This window comes from Scardinius erythrophthalmus, assembly GCF_964197995.2.
Source record: "Scardinius erythrophthalmus genome assembly, chromosome: 7".
NCBI lineage: Eukaryota > Metazoa > Chordata > Actinopteri > Cypriniformes > Leuciscidae > Scardinius > Scardinius erythrophthalmus.
This window is the reverse complement of record NC_138227.1, coordinates 28,562,978-28,589,754: the sequence shown is the minus strand read 5'-3', so window position 1 is coordinate 28,589,754 and position 26,777 is coordinate 28,562,978. Positions and strand designations below refer to the sequence as shown.

The following is a 26,777-nucleotide window of genomic DNA, read 5'->3' as shown; positions in this document are numbered from 1 at the left end:
TACATTTGAACCAGCTATTATGGCACACTCATAAACACTCTTATGACGCCAGTCTTTCTGTGATCAATATTAAAAGTTAGCTAGCCAGTCAAAACTACACAGTCGACGCAAAACTACAGGTTCACAATAACTACGATTAGTGGAAGTGGCTTACCGGAAATCTAACACATTATATTTAAAAAATACTGTATATTCGCGAAAAATAAAGTGGATAGCAATGGCAGGAAAGGGTGGGCTTTTGACCATGACACACCCCAAGAGGCTGTAGTGGCAAACAATTTTACATCACTGAATAAGAGACAGACATGGATCAATTGTCTTTAACAATTATTTATTCCCTTGCAAGGAAAGGTCAGCAGTCATACGGTCATTACAAAGTGCCTGCAGAGTGTGACCACGAGTGGGGGGGGGGTATCCTTCATTCTTTATTGTTGTTCCTCCCCCAAGGTTGTTTTCCCGAGGCTACATCAAGATACATCTTAGCCATAACTAACATGTTGTTTAGATTTGTCTATCATACTTAATCATATTACACCCTTGAATGGAGACTCTCTGTCTCGGTCATTCAGTCACATTAACTTTTGTCCGTTCATATACAAGGACACACACATATTAAGAATATGTATCGACACCACATTAATCTAATTACCATCATATTTCTAAGATTCTAAGAATATAATTAAGTGCAAACATAATAGAACATTAAATTTCTTCCACAAGGCATAAACAACAGGCTTATATACTGTAGCCGAGCGATAGCTCATTTGTGATGTTTTACATGTATCACAAACATATACATACTGGAACAAATGCAAATGAGTTACTTAGAGAACACATCAGATGACATTGCTGATGATTTATATACAGAAAGTGATGCTTATGACTCATCCTGCACTATATATAGACTTTTGTCTACACAAATGATGTACTCAGAATGAAAATGTTTCTCCCCCTTTTCATTTAAACAAATAAATCATAGGTGCTGTAGGCTATGACATTTTCTGATAAATTTGATATTTATTTATGGTTATGTTCTCAGACAAACATGTTGGAAAGCATTGATAAATGACAGAGTAGAGCAGAGACAACAGCATTAAAAACATCGTTTAAGTCAATACATGCTATAGACTCAAAAACAGACTATAAGATTATAAGATTATATTTCTAAAAGTATACAATCTGCTTAATTTATTTTGCGCTTAAAAAAACACTGTGTTGAACCTTGTTTTGTACATTATCATCAGACATTGCCATACACGTTAAGATCTTCCAAGTTGGCGTACTCAGCCTCATAATCATGACCCTAAATTGAATAATTAAGAAAGAAATGACACAGAGATCAGTCGATAACTTATTTCAGGGCAGAATTTGAAACCATATAGAATTTGAATATATTTTCCACAGTTTAAAAAAGGTAGAAATAAATAATATACTCACTGAGGATTTTGGCTCACTGAGGTGCATGGTGAAAAGGAAAAGAAGAAGAACAAAATCACTCATAGCCTATCTGTATTTATCTTGGCAACTGGAGTTAAATGAATATTGAAGTGGCACATGAAGTTTTATTATGACAGTCTGCTCATAGACAGAATAGTATTATTTTGCTGTGCACCATGTTATATTAGTGGTTTAGACTTTGGAAGACACAAGTGCACTGTACCTCTTTGGTGATGGCATATGAGGTTTGGAGAAAGGTTTGTCTTCTGACACTTGATATGTGTTGTTTGGCCTGTGAAGAGAGAAGTGTCATCAGTGAATGATGTGTAGAAGCAAGAATGTGTGAGTCTGTGAATTCTATGAAGATTTTTTTAATTTTTTATGTAATTGTTCAGAAAATAGGGTCCAACAAGGTTTTAACATGCATGAATTAAGTGGTGAAAATGTATAAATTAAGCATAATATTTTATACACACCTTTGTTCAGATTGTGTTTGTAACCCATGCATATCCTGACAAGGCTGTCTACAAACAATAAGAATAATGTAAAAGTGAGATACAGCTTCATTTTCTGTTTGCAATGCCTGTTGTTACGGTCTGAAATCTGACAAAAATTTGACCAGCACTGTCTCAAGACTATCTAACCCAAATTTGGGGATAATCTGATAAATGTTCTAGGATGAGTCAAGTGTTAATGGGATTGTTTACCCAAAAATGAAAATTCGCCCATGATTTACTCTACCTCAAGTTATCCTTGGTGTATATGACTTTCTCCTTTCAGATGAGTAAAATCAGAGTTATATTAAATAATGTCCTGGCTCTTCCAAGCTTTATAATAGCAGTGAATGGCTGTTTCTGTTTTGATGTCCATAAAAGTCCATCTATCCATCATAAAAGTGCTCCACACAGTTAATAAAGGCCTTCTGAAGTGAAGCGATGTGTTTGTGTAAGAAAAATATCCATATTTAAATCTTTACAACTGTAATCTCTAACTTCCGCTAATTCTCATCCTTGGGCGTCATATACTGACGCTTTTGACATTTCGTCGACATCGAACGCACATGACACCCTTTAGCGTCAATATGACACGCACAGAGCTTTGTTCAGTTATGGGTAGGTTTAGATCTGGTGTAGGGTTAGGGTTAGACCGCTAGGAGGCGCCTTCTGGCCCATTTCTATCTTCGTCTCATATTGACGCTAAAGGGTGCCATGTGCGTTCGATGTCGACGAAATGTGAAAAGCGTCAATATATGACGCCTTGGGATGAGAACGGGCTGGTCGTACGCACGTTCACGAGAGACTGTGTTCCAGCGTATAAGTTTGAAAAGTTTTAAATATGGATATTTTTCTTACACAAACGCATCGCTTCAGAAGACCTTTATTAACCCCCAGAGCCGAGTGGAGCATTTTGGTTTTGATGGATAAATGCACCTTTATGGACAGAAACAGCCATTCACTGCCATTATAAAGCTTGGAAGAGCCAGGACATGTTTTAATATAACTCTGATTGTATTCGTCTAAAAGAAGAATGTCGTATACACCTAGGATGACTTGAGGGTAAGTCATGGGCTAATCTTCATTTTTGGGTGAACTATCCCTTTAAGAAAAATAGAAAATTTAAGATGCAAGCAGAAACATTGATATTTTGAGCTCCAGATGGCACTAGTCGGTTTGAGATAGAGACCTATAAATACAGATAATCTGAAGGATGAGTATAAGAAAAACAAAAAAACATCCAAACCTGTGTCGCCTTTTATATATGCAAACTCCAGCAAGTAAGCAAACGAGGATGAACACAAGTGAAGAAGCAATGATATAAGGCCCAAATCCAACCCCTTGAATCCCTATGATAATATTATTGAATAATTAATTGTCACATCTCTCACAAATCATATATTTCAGGTTCTGTTAGACCAGTCATATTAATAATCAGACCAATGCAAAAAGAAAATCTCATGAACACAAATTCAAGTAAAGATCCGCCAAAATATCTTGGATGTAACTGTATCAGTCGATACTCACTCTTAACACTCAGGATGGCAGTAAGGTTCTGTGTTTTACCACCCCAAAAGTTGGCACTGCAGACAATTTCATATTTTTCTTCATATCCAGTTGGAATGAAGGTCACATCAGACACTGTTTCCCAGACGCCTCCACCCATGTGATTGTGGCTGATAGTTTCTCGGGCTGTTGGGACGCTCCAGCTGATATTGGGAGGGTGAGAGGAGCATGTGTGGTTGACCGAGCATTTGACGGTGACGCGTGTCCCGGGATCGATGTCTTCAGGGAGGGATGACATCACAGGTTTGTCAGGAGAAGCTTTTTAACAAGAAACACAAATATGTTATATTAGTTCTGGGAAGTGATGGATGAATTACACTTGGTGTAAATGCAACTTTTCACAAGTATAAGTACAAATCCTCACCCCGCATTATAATGAACACACAGCTGTTGTTGAAACTGTATTTCTTGTTTTCTTTTTCTGCTGTGAAGCAGAATGGCCCATTGTCATCAGTTTGCACTTTATCCATCTCCACAGTACAGTTCAGTTCATCCGGGTTTCCCAGGAGCCTTGTGCGGCCTTTGAAGTTGTCTAAGATGTTGGCCGTATTAGTATGGAACATGTAGCCATCTTTTTTGGTGACCCAAAGAAACTGGAGGCCGGTGACATATTCCTTTTCCATCTTGAAACTGCACGGTATTACCACACAGGAATGAGTCAATGCTGTGATCTTGAGCATCACGTCCGCCTGAATTTGGTCTAAAATGACATATGATCCCATTTAATTAATGAGTTAATTAACGGGATTAATCAATATCACAGAACTGAAAGTATTATTGTTTATTAATAATTATGAGCGCAGAATAATAGTATAAATATGAGAGTAGCGTAAGGTCGTGAGTCCACCAAAGCCAGCAAATTTTTCAATTGTTTTAAATGGGAACGGCGCATATTTAAAAATGCCAGCAGTGTGACATGAGCGTCTATAGGCTTTATGCCGAATGACACATGAACAAACAGGACAACTGGTCTCATAGCGTCTCCTTACTGGAAAAAGTGTTAAAAGCAGTACTAACTGAGAGCGATATTTGCTCACTCCTTTGAAGGTATCTTGAGTAAAACAACTGTGCAATCTGTTTTACAGAATACAAAAGTTTGTTGCGCACATCCCCCATTTCACGCTGAAAACGCTTGCCGTTTTTTTCTGCCGTTGTGCCAAATTCTGTGACACACTGGAATAAGTGACCTTAGTAGGCACTGTATTTGAGCTAATCCCATCTGCTCCTAATCCCAATCCTAACCCTACCATCACTACAGCACCTTCTAGGGTCACTTAATTCTGTGGGTCACTGAATTCTGCACTGGACGCCAAGAGTTGAAAAAATTTCAACTTTGGGTAAAGCACAGCGCTCATCATTGTCACTTTTTACCCAGCCATCCAATCACAGTGGAGGAAGGGCAGGACAAATACAACACGACCAACCATCACATCTTGCTTGTTCAATGGCAACAGACGACAACAACAAGCAAAACAATGGAATAAATAATTTAAATCAGATAACACTTCTGTGAACATTCCGGGTCATAGCACTAAAGTGTCTCAACTGAATAATACGCTGCACCACTGAAGTGCTCTCTCGTGATCTCAGCAAGGTGATTTCAGAAGAGTGCCTGGTGTTTTGGCTAAAAACTCTTTGTGTGGAGAACACTTCTGATACTCTGTAAAAGAATGAGTAGAAAACAATAAGTAAAAACATTTTAGGCTGCTTTATTTATGGTTGGTTTTGGTGTTAGTGAAGTGTCACATTTGAGTCTTAGGCTAAAAAACAGTATTAAATGCAGTAACAAGCCTCATTACTCAAGGTACTGTGCTATTAAACCAGAACTGTGTCCGAAATCGCCCACTATACCCTTAAATATGGCACTATTTGAGTGGACAGACATTTGTAGTGGTGTCTGAAACCATAGTGGACATTATCGAGTGTACTCTTTCAATCCCACAATGCACCACAATCACAAGTGCACAACTGATGTACGCTGAAAGGATATAAAATATGTCTCTGGGTTATGTATATTACCTGGTTCCCTGAGAATGGGAACGAGACACATGTCATGGTGTTGACGCAATGGAAATGTCAATATCCACGCCACCATACTGAGAGTACAGGAAGGAGTCACTCCGAGAGGACCTAAGAGACCCTGGGGTTGACTCCACATTCACAATATAAGACCTGATGAATGTGTGCAGGGGGGGCCATCCTGCCGCAGCACAAACATTGCGTGAATACACAACTCTTGATAGCGCCTTAGAAGCAGGAATAATTCGGGTAGTATGGGCCTTAACTCCAAGAGGCGAAGCGACCCCTTGTGCCTTATACGCCAAAGTGACCACATCTATAAACCCAGTGAGATATGGTCTGTTTGGAAGCAGCGGAACCCCGGTTGCTCCCTCCAAATGTAGACAAAGGGTTGTTCAGATTTATATCACTGGCCTGAGCACTGGACGTAAACCCTAACAGCCCTGACTGGACATGACTTGGATGAAATGATGAAGAAGGCACCTTAGGGACGTTATCCGGCTTAGGGTGTAGTATCTCCTTGACCAGTCCAGGGGCAAAATCCAGGCAGGAGGATGTGACGGACAAGGCATGCAAGTCTCCTAGCCATTTTAATGGGGTAATAGCAATCAGCACAGCCACCTTGAGGGTAAGAAGCTTCACAGAGGCTGACTCTAAGTGCTCAAAGTGAGCATCTAACAACCCTTTCAATACAATAGATCTGCAGTGGTCCAATACAATGGTCTGCGGACAGGTCTCAGCCATCTAGCAACACACAAGAAACGGGACACCAGGACATGTTTCTCCACTGAAACCCCTTTACTTTGGTTGTGGCAAGATGAAATAACAGCCACATAAACCTTAAGGGTAGCGGGAGTCAGCTGAGAGATAATCTTGAAGAAACTCCAGTTCTGAACCAACTGGGCAATCAAGCTAGGCTAAGATGGCTTTGCTCATGCATGATGAGAAAATATACCATTTAAGAGCATACAGCTTTCTAGTAGAGGGAGTCCTAGCCTTTAGGATGGTATTAATAACAGACCAGAATATATGAACTGGATTTCTGGTTGGGGGATGAAAGATTGTCCCCCGATCCTGGGACAGAAGGTCCCTCCTGGTTGGAATCTCCCATGGAGAGCCTCTCCCACATAACTCCCTATTTATTTAAATGAGCAAATACAGAAATCTCAAAACCTTCTTGACAAACTAACATTTAAATAATGTATTTCAAGTCTGCAATACAATCTGACATGAACTATCTAATAAATGTTGTTTCTTATGATTAAAAAACAGTGTGTTCTCATTGCTGTATACACATAATTCTGTGAACCATTCAACTCAGATCAAGCACTGTTTGTGCAAACTTTACAACAAGGCAGAATTAGAAATGTCATTAGTTATCAAGTTTATTAAATAAAAAAAAAACATAAGATACCACTATAATAAAGAGACATGGAGAGAACACATACATCATACATGATGCTGATAAATTACTCACGTTGTACACGTAAAGAGTAAACAGACGTTTCAGGATTTCCTCCAGAAAATTGTGCAGTGCAAATCAATTTCTTCCCATGGTCGTCTTTTGAACCCAGAAAGGTTATGGTGGAATAGGTGACACGATCTAAACCAGAAAGTGTTTTGCTCCCAGTTGAGACCTGCATGTTCTCATAGTTCCATGTGATGGTTGGAGTCTCTCTCTGGCAGGAGTGATAGACGGAACAAGTGAAGTTCTTTGCGACGCCCTCTGTGACATCTGCCAGTTCAGGCTCAACCGTTATTTTTTCATGAACACCTAAAATTAAATTGAGATCTTGAAATAGGTTCAAATGTGACATTTAAATCGAACTTATCAATAACACACAAAGCAGTTTATATGTGTGTTTACTCACATTTAGCACTTTTGTCTTTTGTAGCTGTCGCTGTTTTTCCACCATAATATGTTACAGAACACTTAACGGTCAAGCTTTCTGCTTTTACGACACTTGTGCGTGTCAGAGTGATTTTCCACAGGCCGTCTTCAAAATGCTGATGATCTATGTTGTCAGTTCCTTCAGTACCGCTCAGAATGATGTTTGGTTTGCTGTATGGACAAGTGTGGAAAGTCGAACATATTACTGTAATGGTGTCACCTGTCCTTTCACCTCCAGAAATACTGATGCTGGGCTGCTGTGGACTTGCTATAATTCACAGACACATTATAATTAGTACTGTCATTATATAATTTTTTATATACCATATGTAATACAGTAGCTCCAAAATGTAATTGGACCTTAAAATGTCTGAATTGCATTGCATTAGATAAAAACAGAGTGGCCTCTGCAAACAAATGATGCAAGTGTTTTTTTTTTTTCTTTTTTTCTTTTACTAAATTTGTAACCTTTTTTGAGCCACTTTATTTTGAACAAACTTGGGTCATTTTTGAGGATGTATGAAGTCATTTCCTCATGTCATGTCATGTCATGTCAGCAGTATAACCAACAGTAGGGATGCATGATAGCTAATAATCAAAATTATAATATTCACAATTATTTTGCTAAAAATAATGACTATTAATCACAATTATTTTCATTTCTGAAAATTTGAAAATTATTGGACTTTCACATCAGCACAAATCAAGAGAGGCATGGTTTATTTGACCTCATCTGGCAAACAGCAAAAATATTTGTGAAAGAAAACAGACTGGCTGTGTTACAGTTTCATTTGATCAAAATATCGCAGTGGAAATTGCCAATTCCTATTTACATTTGTGCCTGTGCTTTCAGATCTATAACACTTTGTTCTCAGTTCAGAAAGAGTATGTGTGCTGTGGTTGGGAGGATTAAGTCAAACACTGAGCAGAAAATGTATCCATTAAAAACGTACTTGGTTACTTACGTAACCTCGGTTCCCCTTAGAGATAAGGGAACGAGTACTGCGTTGCAAACGCTGTGGGAAAACTCCTTTTCTCGAGAATATTGAAGCCTTTATTTTAAAACGCATTGCTGCAGCACATGCGAGAGCTAGAAGCTCGCATGAGCGTGCTGATTGGCTTGTGCAAAGCAACTGCACGAACCAATGGCGGATGAGCAGAGGAGCGCGAACCAATCAGGGCGCTTGGCACTCTGCCAGAGTCAAGCGCGCGAAACTGCACGTGACAGGAGAGTATAAATATACAGAGAATCCGCCATTTGACAGGTTTAAATCGACTGAAGCGAAAAGACACCTGCCATAAGAGACAATAGCACGGCAAGGCAACGCAGTACTCGTTCCCTTATCTCTAAGGGAACCGAGGTTACTTAAGTAACCAAGTACGTTCCCTTACGAGAACGTTCTCTCGTACTGCGTTACAAACGCTGTGGGAACACTATTTAAAACGCCGTGCTTGTCAATCTTTGGCCAATCTGACTCACCGGGAGCTCCAGGAAGTACAGAATAGCCTAGGATAAAGAGACCGAATCTTCGGGCCCTTAGATATCCAAACAGATAAGAGCTGGGCCAAGCCAGTCTTAAGAGTCCCACAACTCAGAATGACAACCAGTGTCTGAGTCAAAAACTAGTATGGGTCCACAGAGCCAGCGTTAGATAGAGATAACTCAAGCCTGCAAGGCAGGTACTTTAAGTTGTAAAGTTTTACAGATGCGGACGGAACGGACCAGCCGGCCGCCGCATAAATATCCTGTATAGGAACTTCAATAACTAGTCTGGGTCCATAGAGCCAGGGCCTAGATAGAGAGGATTCGTACCTGCGGAGCAGGGACTTCTGGGATGTAATGTCTCACAAATGTGGACGAAACGGACTAGCCGGTCATCGCACAAATGTGCCAGAAGGAATGTCAAAACTAGCCTGGGTCCGCAGAGCCAGAGCTTAGATAGAGAGAACTCGTGCCTGCAGAGCAGGAACTTCTAGGTTGTAAAATCTCACAAATGTGGACGGAACGGACCATCCGGCCGCCGCACAAATGTCCTCGATAGGAACGCCACTCGACCAGGCCCACGAGGAGGCGACGCCTCTCGTCGAGTGATCTCTAACACCTATGGGACATGTAAGGCCCAGTGAGGTGTAAGCCAGAGCAATGGCATCCACTATCCATCTAGACAGCGTGAGCTTCGTGACGGGAAGACCTTTGGTTCGGCCCCCGAAACAAACAAAGAGCTGTTCAGACTGTTTGAAAGAGGCTGAACGCTCCAAGTAAATTCTCAAAGCTCTGACGGGGCAGAGTGTGAGAGCATCACTGAACTCTTCTGAAGCGGGAAGAGCTGACAGAGAAATAACCTGGGCTCTGAACGGAGTTGAGAGCACCTTAGGAATATATACATGTCTTGGCCTAAGGATGACCTTAGAGTCATTGGGGCCGAACTCCAGACAGGAAGCGCTAGTAGAGAGCGCCTGTAAGTCACCTACTCTCTTGACTGACGCCAGTGCCAAAAGCAGGACGATTTTCAGGGAGAGAGGTTTTAGATCGGCTGACTGAAGTGGTTCAAAGGGAGGTCCCTTAAGAGCCCGTAGAACCAGGGAAAGGTCCCAGGCTGGGACAGATGGTGGCCGAGGCGGGTTAAGCCTTCTGGCGCCCTTAAGGAAGCGAACTATAAGGTCGCATTTTCCTAAGGAGGCTCCGGCTTCCAATATGTGATGTGCAGCAATGGCTGCTACATACACCTTGAGAGTGGAGGGGGAACGACCCGCATCCAGCATCTCTTGGAGAAAAGATAGCACTCTTGGTACTTCACAAGTGTGTGGGTCGAGGTTTCGAGCTAAACACCAGCTGGAAAACACTGACCATTTATGGTGGTAGAGGCGTCTGGTAGACGGAGCTCTAGCCTCCTTGATAGTATTCAGGACGCCCTCTGGGAGGTCCTGGGGTACCCGTTGAGTGGCCAAACGTGTAGGGCCCACAAATCGGGACGGGGATGCCAGATGGTCCTGTTGGCCTGAGCCAGGAGGTTGCGCCTCACTGGGATTGGCCAAGGGTCTGACACAGACAGCTGCATCAACTCCGGGAACCAAGATTGGGTTCGCCAGAGGGGAGCTATCAAGAGAACTGCACATTTCGTGTCTCTGATCCGTTCGATGACCTGAGGGAGCATCGAGACCGGAGGAAAATCATAGAGGGGGAGGTTGGGCCAGTCGTGGGCCAACGCATCCCTGCTCTTTGAAAAGAAGATTGGGCAGTGACAGTTGTCTTCTGAGGCGAAGAGATCTACTTCTGCCTTCCCGAAGACCTCCCAAAGCAGGAGAACCGTCTGAGGGTGGAGAGACCATTCCTCTGGGGGAACCCTGCCCCGAGAGAGCATGTCTGCTCCCCTGTTCAACGTGCCCGGCACGTGAGCTGCCCTGAGCGAGCGCAGATTGGTGTGAGCCCATAACAGTAGCTGGGTGGCTATGGCAAGCAGGTTGCGGGACCTGAGGCCGCCCTGGCGATTTATGTAAGATACCACTGACATGTTGTCCGTCCGGACCAATACGTGGTGTCCAGCCAGGTATGGGAGGAAGGTTTTCAGGGCCAGAAAAACTGCCCTCATTTCGAGGCAGTTGATGTGTAGGCGTCTCTCCGAGCTCGACCAGAGGCCGGAGGCAGGCCTGCCCTCGTACAGGGCTCCCCAACCTGAGTTGGAAGCGTCTGTTGAAATAACCCTCCTCTCGGAGACCACCCCCATATTCACGCCCTGCTGAAACCAGCTGGCGTTCTTCCAAGGGGCCAGGGCTTGAACACAGCGCTGATCCACCTTGATAATCAATCGGCCTGAGTGCCAGGCGTGGGGTGGCACCTGAGGTGCTAGCCATAGCTGAAGAGGACGCATGCGCAGTAGGCCTAGTTGGAGTACTGATGATGCTGAAGCCATGAGGCCAAGGATCCTCTGAAACGTTCTGAGGGGTGCATGAGAGCCCTCTCTGAATCGATAGAGCACGGGCCGGGATGGGCCATGCTCTCATAAGAACGGAGTCGAATACTGTTCCCAGGAACGTGATACGTTGGCTGGGTAACAGAATAATCTTGGAAAAATTCACCCTGAGCCCCAGGCATTCCAGATGGCTGAGGAGCCAGGCTTTGTGAGTATGTGACTCCGCCTCTGACTGAGTCAGGATGAGCCAGTCGTCGAGGTAGTTTAGAATGCACATTCCCCGCTGTCTCAGGGGGGAGAGAGCTGCATCCATGCACTGCGTGAATGTACGAGGTGCCAGTGCCAGTCCAAACGGGAGAACCGTGTACTGGTATGTCTGCCCCTCGAAGGCGAATCTCAAGAATGGGCTGTTGTGGGGTTTCACTTGAATGTGAAAGTAAGCGTCTTTCAGATCTACTGAGAAGAACCAGTCGCCAGTATATTTTGCGCCAGTATATGTCTGGTCGTGAGCATTCTGAACGGCCGTGACATGAGATGTCTGAGATCTAAAATGGGCCTCAGGCCGCCGTCTTTCTTCGGGACGAGAAAGTAACGGCTGTAAAAGCCTGACTCGCTCAGAGAAGGAGGGACCCTCTCGATAGCCCCTTTTGCTAGCAGACTTAACACTTCGGCGCGGAGGACATGACATAGTGTGCTCTTGACCGAGGTTTGAACCACAGCGCGAAAGCGCGGGGGTCTGCGTGCAAACTGAAGCGAGTAGCCGTGCTTTATGATGTTTATCACCCATTCTGAAACTCCTGGGATAGCCTGCCAGGCTAGAGCCCGAAGAGCCAGAGGCCTCATCATATCTGGAACGCCCAGTGACGGGGGCTCGGACTGATATGAGGTCAGGGGAGAAATTTTGCTCGTTTTGTGCTCTGTGTGGGTCGCTGTTAAAACAGCGTTTGGGTGCAGGGGTGCGTAACATGTGACGGGCCCATTTTCTGCATACACAACTGCTCCAGCCGCCTGAACTGGAGAGGGGGCTGTGAGTAGCACTCGAGTGATCTTTGGGGCTGGTCCGGCCGCGGCGGGACATAGACCCCTTTTTCTGCCGGTTAGGACGGCTTCTTGGGCTCATGATCGAGCGTGAGCTTCGGTCGAGGGCCCTGGCGCTTGGGAAATGGGAACCGTTTTGCAGGCTTGAGGCGTCGGGTGGTTTCAGCCGCTGGGAGGGGCTGGGGAACCTGTGACGCAGGCTTTTCTGGTCGCGGCGTGCTCTTGGGGCGCCGTTGGACCGAGCTAGAGCGCTTGGGCAGGAAGTGCTTCATAGCACTTGAAGCTTTTTGAGCCTCCGTGAAGCGATCAGCAAAGCCGTTAACCGATGGGCCGAAGAGACCAGATGGAGAGACTGGAGAGTCGAGGAAGGCGGTTTTGTCAGCGTCCCTGATCTCCGTTAAGTTAAGCCATAGATGGCGCTCTAAAACAACCAGGCTAGCCATGTTGCGGCCCAGTGCTTGAGCAGTGGTCTTAGTGGCTCGTAGCGCCAAATCTGTAGCACTCCTGAGGTCTTTGAAAGTGTCTGGGTCCGGGCCTGACTCGTCCATAGTGCGGAGGAGCTTAGCTTGGAACACTTGCAGGGTCGTCATAGCGTGGAGTGCAGAGGCGGCTTGACTGGCGGCAGCATAAGCGCGGCTGGCGAAAGCCGAAGTAGACCTGCACGGCTTAGAGGGGTGCACGGTCTTAGCCCCCCAACTCTCTGCAGTGGGAGGGCATAAGTGTGCGGCGACCGCTTCCGCTTGGAGGGAGAGAAACATACCCCTTCTCTTCAGCGCCGTCGACAGTGGAGAGCGTTGAAGAGGCTGAAGAGCGCGTTCGCGCTGAAAAGGGCGCGCGCCAGCTTTTCGTGAGCTCATCATGGACCTCAGACAGAAAGGGGGCGGCACGCTGACGAGGGGCCTGTTGGCGCCCCGGCAGGTACCATTCATCGAGGCGGCTTTTGGCAGGTTCAGCTGGGGAAAGCCAGTCGAGTCCCAGTTCCTCGACAGCGCGAGACATGACAAGGAAGAGTTCAGTGTCGATGCTCGCTCGAGTGTCTGTGGGATCCAGCTGAGAGAGGGGGGCGGGGTCCGCGGAGCCCGACCAGTCCTTACTCTCAGATGCCGGCATAGAAACAGCGTCGTCCAGTTCTTCTGCTGATAGCCCAAAAGAGACGAGACCCGCCACTTCAGAAGAGGGGCGTTGGTCGCTCTGGGAGAACAGGACTGGAGATGAAGGCGCGGGCGAAGCACGCGGGGAGAGACCCGGCGTGCATTCGTCGAGATGAGCGCGTTCAGGAAGCCTTTGGTCGCGCCGCTTCTTCCTACGGGGCTCACGGGGCGCCGAAGATGGAAGGTGGGCGGGAACACTCAGCGAGGCGGAGGAATACCTGGCGCGGAGAGTGGCAACAGGCATTCCGTCACAGTGAAGGCAGCCGCCTTTAGTGAGCGCTGCCTCGGCGTGCTCAGGACCGAGGCAGGCAACACACTGAGTGTGTGTGTCAGACGCATGCAGGGAGACCCCGCATTGATCACACACGGTGAGCGGCATTTGTATCATCGCTGAAAACAGCGATTTGCTCTTTCAGAATGCTCTTTTAAGTTTGCAAAGGATACTCGCCGGATGCCACAGGGAAACGCTCAGCTGGCAGACGCCGAGATGCGAAGCAGTTCCGCTGGAAGGCTGTTCGACGACGAGCGGCTTCTTTCCGGAGAAGATCAGCGACGAGGTGAGTCGAAAGCTGAAGGAGATAAAATCTGTCGAATGGCGGATTCTCTGTATATTTATACTCTCCTGTCACGTGCAGTTACGCGCGCTTGACTCTGGCAGAGTGCCAAGCGTCCTGATTGGTTCGCGCTCCTCTGCTCATCCGCCATTGGTTCGTGCAGTTGCTTTGCACAAGCCAATCAGCACGCTCACGCGAGCTTCTAGCTCTCGCATGTGCTGCAGCAATGCGTTTTAAAATAAAGGCTTCAATATTCTCGAGAAAAGGAGTTTTCCCACAGCGTTTGCAACGCAGTACAAGAGAACATTCTCGTAAGGGAACCAAAGCTCAGATTGGGGGATTTAAACTCTTGACATTTGGCAACCGCAAGCATGAAAGCTTGGAGTAATTTTACCAACGCAAGAAAATGCAAGTGTCAAATGAAAATCAAAGTTTTCAGAATAAATAACCAGCAGGCAAATATTGCAGACAATTATGCCTAAAATATGATTTATTGTACAGCCCTTAACCACCAGTGTAGTTCATCAAATATTAACATAATAAACAATATGAAAGTTTGCAAAGTTGGACAACTACGGAAGAAAAACAATGACAAATGTTTTAGAACAAAAAAAGCTTGTTGAACTGCACTACTTGAAAAAAATGCATTACATTAACCCTGCTTGCATTTTAATGCATTGTATTTTAAAGGAGAACTCCGGTCAATTTTAACATTGAGCTCATTTTTTTTGTAAATTTGGAGTACTGTCAGTACAGAGGACAACGACAAAAATCGGTGTTGCCTACACCATGTTATCCTCTTTTTAAAAATTTGCACCCTGTTGACTTCAATGGGGCAAGTTTTAAACCTGCTTTTAGCCTCTTAACATTCTTGATGTGTCATTACAAGTGCCCAGCCATGTTGAGTGATTCCTTCAGAGTGAACACGGTGAATTTGACTGCAGTAGATGTGAAAGATATTAATAATAGTGATATTAATTCAGCCAGCACACATACCTGTATTTACTTCCAGTTTTCGGTCGAAGTCCATAGTAGTCGATTGTCGAGTTCACGCGCACTTGTAATGACACATCAAGGATGTTAAGAGGCTAAAAGCAGGTTTAAAACTTGCCCCATTGTGGATGCATTAACCATAGGCATTAGAGCGCTGTAGCGTTTGAAGATGGTGAGTGCGCGCGCGGCCGGGGCTTTCTCTCTGCTCGGTCTTAAATACTTTCGCCTGGCTCCGCAGCGCGAGTCTCAGAAGACTGCGTGCGCACCTCCCCAAACGGACGAGGCGTTTATACTTGACGCGCTCGCCGTTGTACTATTCTTTGAAACGACAGGGGGCGACTCAAGTAATTGTCCTCTAAACAATCTGGAAACAGGGGTGAGAAGAAGAAAGCTACATTACACACACGTGACAATGTTTATTTTATACACCACCACCAATGACGTCATTTTTGCTGTGCGCACCTTCGCGCTCGTGTGGACGCGTCGAGTAGGGCTTTTATGCGGGAAAAAAGAGATCCCGGCCATGCAGTCTTGGAACCCTAAACAGGAAAAGTGTAACATCTTAAATCAAAATTTTATAACCTATTTGGTCAGAAACTTCATCCAACGTCATTCATTTGATGAATGCTCAAGTCCAATTTTATATATCCTCAAGTCCGATCATCAGTCCGCGAGTCCAAATCAATTCACGAGTCCAGAGAATAGAATCTCGAGTCCAGAGAATAGGGACTCGAGTAGGCTACTCCATCACTGACCTAAAACAATATATAGGCTAGCCTACTAATGATGACTTACAGTATAATAGGCCTAGTAGCTATTAATAAATCCTTATGTTATTTAATCGGTGATGGCTTATTCTGTTCGTCGACAATAAACACATTAAATAAAAGAGGTTAGATAATTATATAAAAAGTATGGAGATTGAGTCAAAAGGACCAAGATTGAGCGTGCACGCGCAATATCTCAGCGAGCCAGAGAATGCAGAGAGAATTTTGAAAGCGCGACCCAACATTCGTGTGAGAGAGAAGGAAATTCGCCTGCGAAGAGATTCGCTCTTGCGCATTAACAACCACTCAAGTGTTACAATAATACGCTCTTGACAGTCGTTATTAAAATTACACGATAGAAAGAAACTGCCTCAAAAGAACTATAGCTAAAGAAGAGAAGAATGTTGTGTCTGAAAGCTGGCGCGTTGCCACTGTCTGACATGTCGATAAATCAGTGGTGGTCTACTTTTTTGTTGTGAGTATACTGTAATATACTATAATATATTAATATTTTTTAATAAACTATTATTATTATTAGGACTACTTGAAGTACAGTGCAATAGTAATATATATTCTGTTATAATTTTTTCAAGTTATACCGAACTTGACAGGTTGTCATAAAGACATTACAGTTTCTGTGTGTATATGAAACGAATGAATGACGATAGTTTTATCAAATTAAATGGTGAAATTCGCATGAAGTGACTCTCATAGCAGCTCTGCGATGAAAGTGCACATGTGTATCCTATCATGTCTCAATACAGTGAAACTGAAAACACCACGAGCGTGAGTCACGCGTGCTTCACTCCGTGAAGTTTTGCTTAGCAAGCTCCATTTGTGACTGGATTCCGCGTTTCGATCCATGTCGCTTCGCAAACACAGACGGGGTGAATTTATGAATGAAAGTGCGAAAGTTCTGACACAAAACGAAGTTGTTACGTATCCTCACACTTTTTTAAGTGGGTATACGGAAATCCTTGGCCTTTTCTAGTGGGTATACGCCCGGCGTATCACGTAGACTACACCACTGCGATAAATCATGGACAGACTCAGACATGCCATACATTTTTATGTTTGTTCAAAAATCAGACTCGGACGCAACAACCCAGCTTGTAGAATTGAAAATTAAACTGAGAAACAATTATCCGTTTGTGGAAAATGAAAGTTTGAAGCCAATTTTTCATTTGGTTAATTTTGATGGTGCAAATTGAACAAAGAACTGCAAAGCATTACAAGGACCAGGCAACACCGTTTTTTTTTTTTTTTTTTTTTTTCTGTACTGACAGCACTCCAAATTTACAAAAAATGAGCTCAATGTTCTCCTTTAAGGTTTTGCATTTTCATGGGCTGAAATTCAACATGGTTGTATATTTAAGCTGTGAATATATTTTAATTAATAAACATTTCACACACAGTCTTATAATTAAATTAAAAAAGTAATATTCACCTTTCAGATTTCACTTCCAAAATATTTATTCTGTTTAAAAATACAACCTATAATTGTACGATACAGAGAGGGACCGTCTCTAAATTGCATATGACATTGGTGCACGTTTCTAACTTCAATAGCATTTGAAGAGAATGACTTACAGTCATAAAACCAACTGTACGTCTATAGACAACCAGGAAGTGTTCAAGACCTTTTGTCTTTATTTTGAACAAAACATATATTGCCTTAATTTCATGAAGTGTTTGATTGATATTGTTTATATATATATATATATATATATATATATATATATATATATATATATATATATATATATATATATATATATATATAAAAACATTTAAAAAAAACATACAAAGACATGTACAAATGTCTGGAGTATATACTTATTGGGGCAAATTGTCTGGCCTTTATTTTTAAATGTTATTTTAACAAATAAACTGATTAGAAGAAAGTTAATTTGGGAATTTACATACCGTCGACAAGGATAGTAGAGGTGACATCATAAAATGCATAGGTGCGCCATCCAACATTTTCAGGGTCAATCCATGCATATATTTTTTCTCCATGGTGGGACTGTTCCAGGTCTGTGATCAGCAGACTGCAATCCCTACTTGATGTTCTATATAAATCAGTTTTCCATCTGAACTTCTCAATGACATCAGATGGAAACCATGGATCATAAACTAAAGGATAACCTTTAGAGGCCCACTGATACCACACAACTCTACTTGGGTCGTTGGGTGGATACAATGTGTAAGAGAAAGAACATGGTATAACCAGACAGGAACCTTGGAGACCGTGAATGTCTTTCGGCATTTTCACTTCCCATGCCAAAGTATCAAACAACAGAACACCTGTTGAAAAAAGTTGTAGAACATTATTGCTGAGTTGAAGATTAAGAAAACTTTTTAAGAAAAAAAAAAAAAAAATATATATATATATATATATATATATATATATATATATATATATATAAACATTTGTCTTTATTGTTTTCCACCAACATATTTTCTGCTTTCAATCCCAGAAGTCATAAAAAAAATTTATTCACTGCTGAAAAATGGACAGTACGCAGATAAAATTAATTTATAATTAAAAATTAATTACATTGATCAACATGATTATCTATTTTATTGATTAGTTATTGCAGTTTTTGTGGAATCACCACCAATCAGTAAAGCGAGACAGTTGATGTTGAGTACACCTAATCACTCCATACATATGACAACTCACAGATACCTACATCACCAGCTGCTTTTTCTTCTGGCTTTGCATTTCGCTTGGCTGCCCCTCAAATAGGCTTGCATCTTGGTGTTATCATAAAAAGTTAGTAAATTAAAATGCACCACTGACTGGCGAATGGCCATTAGATATACCTTTAAATTATGCTAGGTTTATGCATGTTTGTTGCTTGGATAGAGGCAGATTTGTTTGCTGTATCATATCGCATCATACATTTAGAGGGTGGGGACCACTTTGAACCCTTTTTACAATGCCATGAACACAACTTAATTATGTCTTGTTAAATATAGGCTGCAGATTTGTGGATTAGAGAGATTGCTTGAAAAATTAAACAACCTTCTTTTTTGCTCAAGTAGGCAAATCCGATAGTATTGGTCTGACTATATTTAATAGACTATATAAACTGTATGGTGTGCAACCATTAAAATTACCAAGAAGCAGCACAAGAAAAGACAACAGAAATCTTCAGAGATAAAGATACTGAATTGCCTGACCTAAGATAAGCCACTGAGGTCATATATATATATTTTAAATATCTACTTTGAAATATGCGTGCTGTACACACTTATCAATTGAACCTAATGGATGAAAAAGAGAAATAATAAATCTATACCTTGTAAAAGCAAATGAACAAGCAGAGGTATCATCATGTTTCCTGGGTTTGCCCTAAGGTGAAATAAAAACAACTGTTGTTTTACATATACAAAAAAATAAATAAAATAAAGTGAAGACAGTTCAAAAGAATGGAAATGTTATCCAATGGATTATTTGTTGCGCACATTCTAAAGTTATTTGGATTTGTGGATTCAAATGTTTGGAAATTGAAACATTAAGACTTATCATAAAGTATTGTAAAATCACTTTGAAATGTTAAATCTAAAGTATTATACCCTTATCTCTTTTTTTCATTCTTACCTTCTTAATGCAGTTTGATTTGCAATGGTCACCATGCACTACAAAATGCAAGAAACTGTGAGAAAAAGACAAAAATGCTGTTTGTAAGAAAGATCGAATAAGAGAAAGTGTGAACTGCACCCTTATACTTTTCACTAGTGAAACTGAGCGGGTAACAGTTAGAGAGATGTGTGATTTTCTTCCAAATAAGGCTGTTTGCTTACTGTGCTATTTGAGGCTGAAATGTTAGCATTGCTGATAGACTTCTCCAGTAAGAAATCTTCTAAATCCTATCAATTGTTTTCTTTAAGAAATTTAAAATAGTAGCATTAATTTAGTGTTATTTTTTTTTCATTAAAAAAACATCATTATTTTTGAAAATTCAACAGATTGAACTGCAGCCTACAACCTACTGTACAACTGCAGAACACATTGTATTATATATATATAAAAAAAAATAATAAAAATCTTTTTTCGTGATGGCCATGAGAGCTACTGCACATTTGCTGAGGAATATCAGTGTTGGCTCCCACCCACCCATATAGGCTGCTGTCACTTTAAGACCTCATGCATGGATCCAATATCAGCATTCATTTGATTTCTTTCTCAACTATTTACGTTCACTTAAAGGAAGAGTAGGCACTTTAAGAGGCTGGCAATAGCACACTAGCTTTGAAAACATAGATCCCACCCTCCCTTCAGAATAATTTCCAAAGCCATGCCACCTACAAATCAGATGAACGCATCACATACAGCCAGAGCAGAGTCTGCAAACCCTCACAAGAGATGGTGTCAATATACCTCACATTTCAAAGCACATAATATTATAATAATGAACGTAATCAACTTAAAGAGCTCTGACTTACTACCTCACTGCTGCAGTTTATTTTTGGCATTGACAGTGTTGCCGAAACAGCTCCAGGTAGAACGTCATAGGTTGTGATCTCTTAATTATGGTAATTTGCATAACTCTGACACATTGGAAACGAACAAACAAACTGGGTCAGAGATTGCAGATTCCACACAACCTAAAAGCCTCTATATCCATCAAAAAAATTCAATGAATGAGAGCATTAAAACGCTGATAAATGAACTCATTCATCGGCTTTCTTTGTCAATTGCGCTTGTTCCTGTTGCGTGGCCTCAAACTGGCAAACTTCGAGAGCGTCGAGTCTGAGGAGGAGGGGCGGGGGAAACAACAATCTCTGATATTTTGAATTTGGACTGCAGTACCTATTTCAACCACTAGCTGTCATTCTTATAGACAGCACCTTTAATTATGACACTTGCTCAGGTGGTTGCTGGTTTTCTTACCTCTATCAGCTTGCAACATATATCTATTATTAATGAGAACATATAGTGGCCTATGCATTTCTAAAGCTAAGCCATCCAGCATGGTAGCCCAGGCACACATAGGGCCTGTTTACACCTGGTCATTTCATGGATTTTTACTGATCTGATTGCTATCTGATTTGTTAAAACGGTTTCGTTTACACTTGCCCACATAAATGTGTCTCCACAAAACCAATTCCCACACTATATGCAAATTTAACGTAGTTCACGTCAGCAAAAGCAACGGATAGGAGATACATTTTATTTATCATCAGCTAATTTCAAGATCAGACCGCAATCGGGGAGAGAGAGAGGCATCAGCACTGGTAAGACCATTTAGTCTAACTGCTTTTAATAAAGATGATTGTGTTTTGAGCGTCTGCGACGTTTTATTTGCAGCAGTTTGCGTGTTGGCTTGCTGAAGAGATACACAGATTCATCTGCGGCGATGCGTGTTGCGGTAGCGCTGTGATTTCTGGATATAATATGTCATAAGCCTAACATGCCCTTACACGTTTAAAAGTTTGGGTGGAGTACAATTTACATGTGGATTCAACAACCAGATACATTTAGACTAGTCCAGTTTCGTCTGGAATGCGGCCCAGACAACCTCCTTAAGTGGTTTGAGCGACTGGATTTAAATCCATCTCAAATGCGTTTCGGAGGACATTTACACCTGGTCTTTTCAGCAGCAAAAAAAAATGCAGCAGGCAGCTCGAGTTCTTACCAGAACCAGGAACCATATTAGCCCGGTTCTGTCAACACTGCATTGGTTCCCTATTAAACATCATATACATTTTAAATTATTGCTGATTACTTACAAAGCACTAAATAGTTTAGCTCCGAAGTACTTGATGGAGCTCTTATCCAATTATAGTCCTTCACATCTATTGTGTTCTCAAAATTCCGGCCAGTTTATAATACCTAGAATATCAAAATCGACTGCTGGCGATAGATACTTTTCCTATTTAGCACCAAAATTTTGGAACAATCTTCCTCTAACATTGTCCGGGAAGCAAACACACTCTGTCAGTTCAAAGCTAGACTAAAAACACATCTCTTTGGCCTAGCATTCACATAACACATTATAGACTTCTATAATTCAATGTTTGGCTGCATAGATTAGGTCAGCCGGGAACACTCCCCATAAATCCTGATGTACTTGTTATATCATAAGAAGGATGGCATCTACGCTAATATTAGTCTCTCTGTTTATCCGAGGTTTACCGCAGTCCACTGGATCCAGGCCGTATCCAGGTCCGATGAAGGACCTGCACCTGGACACGATGACCACGCAGTCCTGAAGTGTCAACCAGTCCCTCCCCTGTGAAGGCCTCCTTACCTTCCCTTTACCTCAGTACAGATAAAATGTTGTCGGGATAATTCCGGTTCGCGTGGCTACGCAGACGTGACAAACATTTCTGTATCATACATTTTTAAGGCCAGACAAGAAGTTTATTGAGGGTTGATTTGTAAAGAAGAACTACATGCCTGCGCACATATTATATTCAAACGCGCATACCTTTTGACTGAACGTGTAATGCGCATGTTCGCGACGTCTGCGTTTTCGCGGGTTTGTGTTTTTGAGGTTTGCGCAGAGATAACGGATAATCGTTAGCACCTTCGAACCTATTTCAGGGAGTGCATTCTCGAGACACCAGGCACTGTTTTGTGCGGATGGGCGGCCGGAGCGCGTTAAGGGTTTTCCTGTTAGAACGGTGTTGTGTTAGCGGCCCCTAAATAACTAGTGATCTTCACAACGGAAGTGAATCAATCAATCAAAACTAACTTTAGCTGGACAATACCTTTATCCTAGAGCTGTTGTAAAGCCTAAACAATCTGTTATGGTAATTTCCTATTATCACTGTAAAGCTGCTTTGAAACAATTCATATTGTTAAAAGCGCTATATAAATGAAGGTCACTTGACTTGACTTGACTATTATACAGAAAGTAAAGCTGAAGAACTATTGTGAACATCAAATTGGCTGTATGTTCATAATTTTATTTCCATGAGATCATATGATTTATGAGTTAAATGAAGGACTGAATGAGGCATCCCGAACAATACATCTAACAGTGTCCTCGCGTCCTTCCGAGTTTGTTCTTTCAAGGTCGCCTGGCAAGACTGAACACAAGTCCGTTCTTTGTGTTATTGGACTTGAGAAACAGCTAGAGAGTGGTTGGACTTGCACAGATGTCATGCCGACGCATGTCAAAAAAAGTGCGAAGTGACTGTGCAGAATTGTGCAGTCAGGTGCTGCTGCTCTTCCCTGACTGCGCAGATCAGAAGCACCATAGGAAACAATGCTGACGACACAGCTTAATTGTTATTGGTTTAAACAACCGTGATGGTGTATGGTTCTCTTTAAGGTACTACTCAACCATTTGGTAGACCACACTTTAAGTCACTATATTTCATTGAAAAATGCATTAAGCTTAACTCAACCTGAATGAGCCATCTCTATCGTTTGGTGTAGTTGTGCAATGCTAAAAAAAATCCACTAGATGGCACTGTGTCTGTGAGCAGCATGCCTTTTCAGTGTTCCTTCAAACAGCACGTGACACAGCGAAAACATTGATTGACATATTATCGTTTCAGAGGAGTTGTTAAACAGAATTATGTAACTTAATTAAACAAAAATAAGTCTTATAAGGGTCAAATAACTTTTTCAAAACATGCTCTACCAAACGGTTGAGTTGTCATTTTATGGCAGAGAAGCTAGCTAATGTTGGTAAAATTAGCTAATGTTAATGTACAATGAACAAAAGGGTTAGTGTTGTTAAAATGATTAATTTAATATTATTCAATTACATATTTGATGAAAAATATTTGATCAATATAATTTTTTCACCATTTCTGGGAGAGCGGGGCACAAAGTTACGGAGCCCCCCTAGTCCCACTTTGTCAAAAAAAAAATGATAACTATCTTGTGGCCTCAAGATAGTAACTCGTGGCCTCAAGATAGTAACTCGTGGCCTCAAGATAGTAACCCGTGGCCTCAAGATAGTAACTTGAGGCAACGAGTTAGTATCTTGAGGCCACAAGTTGCTATCTTGAGGCAACGAGATACTATCTTGAGGCCACGAGTTGCTATCTTGAGGCCACGAGTTACTATCTTGAGGCCACGAGATACTATCTTGAGGCCACGAGATACTATCTTGAGGCCACGAGATACTATCTTGAGGCCACGAGTTACTATCCTGAGGCCACGAGATACTATCTTGAGGCCACGAGTTGCTATCTTGAGGCAACGAGATACTATCTTGAGGCCACGAGTTGCTATCTTGAGGCCACGAGTTACTATCTTGAGGCCACGAGTTACTATCTTGAGGCCACGAGTTACTATCTTGAGGCCACGAGATAGTTATAATATTTTTTTTTTGACAAAGTGGGACTAGGGGGGCTCCGTACTAATCAAATCTTGGGTGAAGTTTTGCACCAGCACACACACACACACACACACACACACACACACACACACACACACACACACACGCACACACGATGTGTTTGGTGCCATCAATAGCAGCCATCAGATTTTTTATTGGTCAAGAAATTGCACTTAATATGACTTGTTCTGAATGTTGTTCTTTTATTATGAACAGACGTCTCAACTGTTTGGTAGAGGACTGTATCTAAAATACTGTAGGGTCTAATTTAAAAAAAAAATATTGATTGTTGTTATTGTTATCATAATTGGTGCGTACCTTAAAGGGTTAAAATGTTTGATTTTAAAAACTCTTTTTATGTGTATTAATATGTGAATATTCCCAAACTCTCTGACAGTTCAATCTCTTTATAGGTTATGTCAAGTCAAGTCAAGTCATTTTATTTGTATAGCACATTTAAACGAACGACAGTTGACCCAAAGTGCTTTACAAAGTAGAGCAGAAAAGGCAGAAACAATATGCCTTAAAATTACATAAAAATGTGTGTAAGACACACATAAAAAAAAATAAAAAAAATAAAAAATAAATAAATATGTATCAACATTTCAAAACAAAAAATAAAGCAAAAAGACATAATAAGAAATTAAAGAGAATTAAAAGCAAGAGAATAAAAGTGTGTTTTCAAATTTGTCTTAAAACTGACAATTGTGTTACAGGACTTGATATGAAGTGGGAGGGAGTTCCAGAGTCTAGGGGCTATTACAGAAAAGGCTCTTTAGGTATGTGATTGTTGCCATTCTAAATATATATATATATATAAACATTAAAAAGATAAACACATCTTTTAAATGGAATTAAATAACAAGTACTTTGGGTGTTTTGTTCATCATATTTATTTTCATAAAAAAGCAACAGAACTTAAACCTCATGTTTATTTGCAACACTTGGCAGAACTTTTTTCACACCTCTTTTCACTGCAACCGCCGAGGCAAGCCGCATCCGCAACTCTAACAAGCCTGACATGTGTTGCAACACATATAATGACACGTGTTTAGGACATACAGTATAGGGACTGTCAACAAAGTGCGTGAAAGAGGGTAAACGGTCAGTGGTTCCCCATCTGATTTTTTTTTTTTCAAAGTTAAAGGTACACTATAAAATAATATAAAATATAATAAAATATAAACACTGACTTACAATAGTGAATCAGGGTAAGACAAAAACATGTTCTGGAAGAAAGATTGATGATATATTGACTCATTATTTGTACTTTTGTAGTGTACTTTTTATAGTGTACCTTGAAACAAACAGACACAACGCTTACTGGCAGAGTTATTCATGTAACAAATATTGTTAAAAATAGTAAAAGTAGTTGTTATTATATGGCTTTATTACTATTAATAAAATGTTTTAATAAATAAAACAATTTAAAAATCCTAAATGTATAAAATTGGTCTATTTCAGGTCCTTATGTCTTGTTTCTGGTTCCAAGAAACACATTTAGATGTTTGTTTTACTCACAGAATCATTACACAACATGCTATTAAAAGATAGAAAGCAGATTCTGTCACTTTGCCTTCTCAGGAAACTAATTCGAGACATACAGTGATAAAAGAAAGAAAGAAAGAAAGAAAGAGTGCGCTTACCAATCTTTGCTTATCTACTTGGATAATGCTGTCCTCATATTTTTAATTTCCCTTTTTTCTTTTTTGTTCTGCGCACAATACTTTCCCTCATACAGTATATCTATTTGGTCATGTGACTGTGTCTGTGACAGACTTCAGAGTGATGTCGGAGAATGAGCGGTTGATATCACTTTTGAAATAATAAAATGCTTGTTAACTCATTTAAAAATGCTGAACAAAAATGATTTTTTAAAGCTTATTCTAAAAAAAGGCTTTTGATTATTTATATATATATATATATATATATATATATATATATATATATATATATATATATATATTAAATGGCACACAAGAGAGCAGACACATTATTAAATATATAGCATTATTAAAAACTAGTATGCGTAGATGAGGATAGTCAATTAAAAATATGCAGAAATATATGTGAAAGTTTTAGGGGAAAAGCTGTATTCTGATGATCTTTTATGAAATGTGTTAATTGTGACTTATTACAAATGATACTCTATATTGTAAATTCATTTTCCTAACATTAAGAAAGCAGTGTTGGTTTCTGTAGAGGACTTTTTCTGACTGAAAGTTAACAGCTATGAAAAGATAATGACATCATCCATTATAACCTTCGGTCTCATTTAAGCTCACCGGCAACTATAGTTGCCGCTGTACATAGTTGTCATTTTCCTTTTGTAAATATTTTTCTAGATGTTGTCCATGTTTTATTTCTCAATGGAATGCAAACAAACAACCAAATAAAGGATTTCAAGAAAACAAAAAAGGTATTCACTTCCTCCTTGTCACATGAGGCTGTCAACTTCCTACCCCTATTTCCAGGAAGCAGGGCGAAGGCAAACCCTCCCAAAGAAAGGTCATTTTCATGTTACTAATAAGTATTTTTTGTTGACATATATATATATATATCTACATAATCATGAAGGTCTCTAGAATCAGCCAAACAAAACAAATCTTACAAGAGACATATAGTTTTTTGTATACTTAGTCAA

General features: G+C 41.2%; 1 protein-coding gene across 9 annotated transcripts; it reads right to left on the bottom strand.

The window, feature by feature from the left end:
• Positions 1-311: 311 nt before the first annotated feature.
• On the bottom strand, positions 312-25,920 carry LOC308693373 (uncharacterized protein). Of its 9 annotated transcripts, none has more exons than XM_081370243.1 (13): positions 25,780-25,849; positions 19,432-19,486; positions 19,130-19,182; positions 18,518-18,581; positions 17,748-18,128; positions 7,388-7,675; positions 6,994-7,290; positions 3,862-4,197; positions 3,459-3,755; positions 3,178-3,280; positions 1,914-1,961; positions 1,656-1,729; positions 312-1,303 (listed from the first exon to the last, which is right to left on the bottom strand). In XM_081370243.1, the coding sequence occupies exons 5-13, from the start codon at positions 18,088-18,090 to the stop codon at positions 1,296-1,298; spliced, it is 1,794 nt and encodes a 597-aa protein (XP_081226369.1). In that variant the 5' UTR covers positions 18,091-18,128; positions 18,518-18,581; positions 19,130-19,182; positions 19,432-19,486; positions 25,780-25,849; the 3' UTR covers positions 312-1,295. The 9 variants fall into 9 exon arrangements, with proteins under 9 accessions (XP_081226369.1, XP_081226365.1, XP_081226367.1 ...); XM_081370236.1 differs by lacking the exon at positions 18,518-18,581 and adding an exon at positions 1,438-1,453 and having other exon boundaries at positions 329-1,303; positions 1,661-1,729; positions 25,780-25,920; XM_081370239.1 differs by lacking the exon at positions 18,518-18,581 and having other exon boundaries at positions 313-1,303; positions 25,780-25,920.
• Between the last annotated feature and the right edge of the window lie 857 nt (positions 25,921-26,777).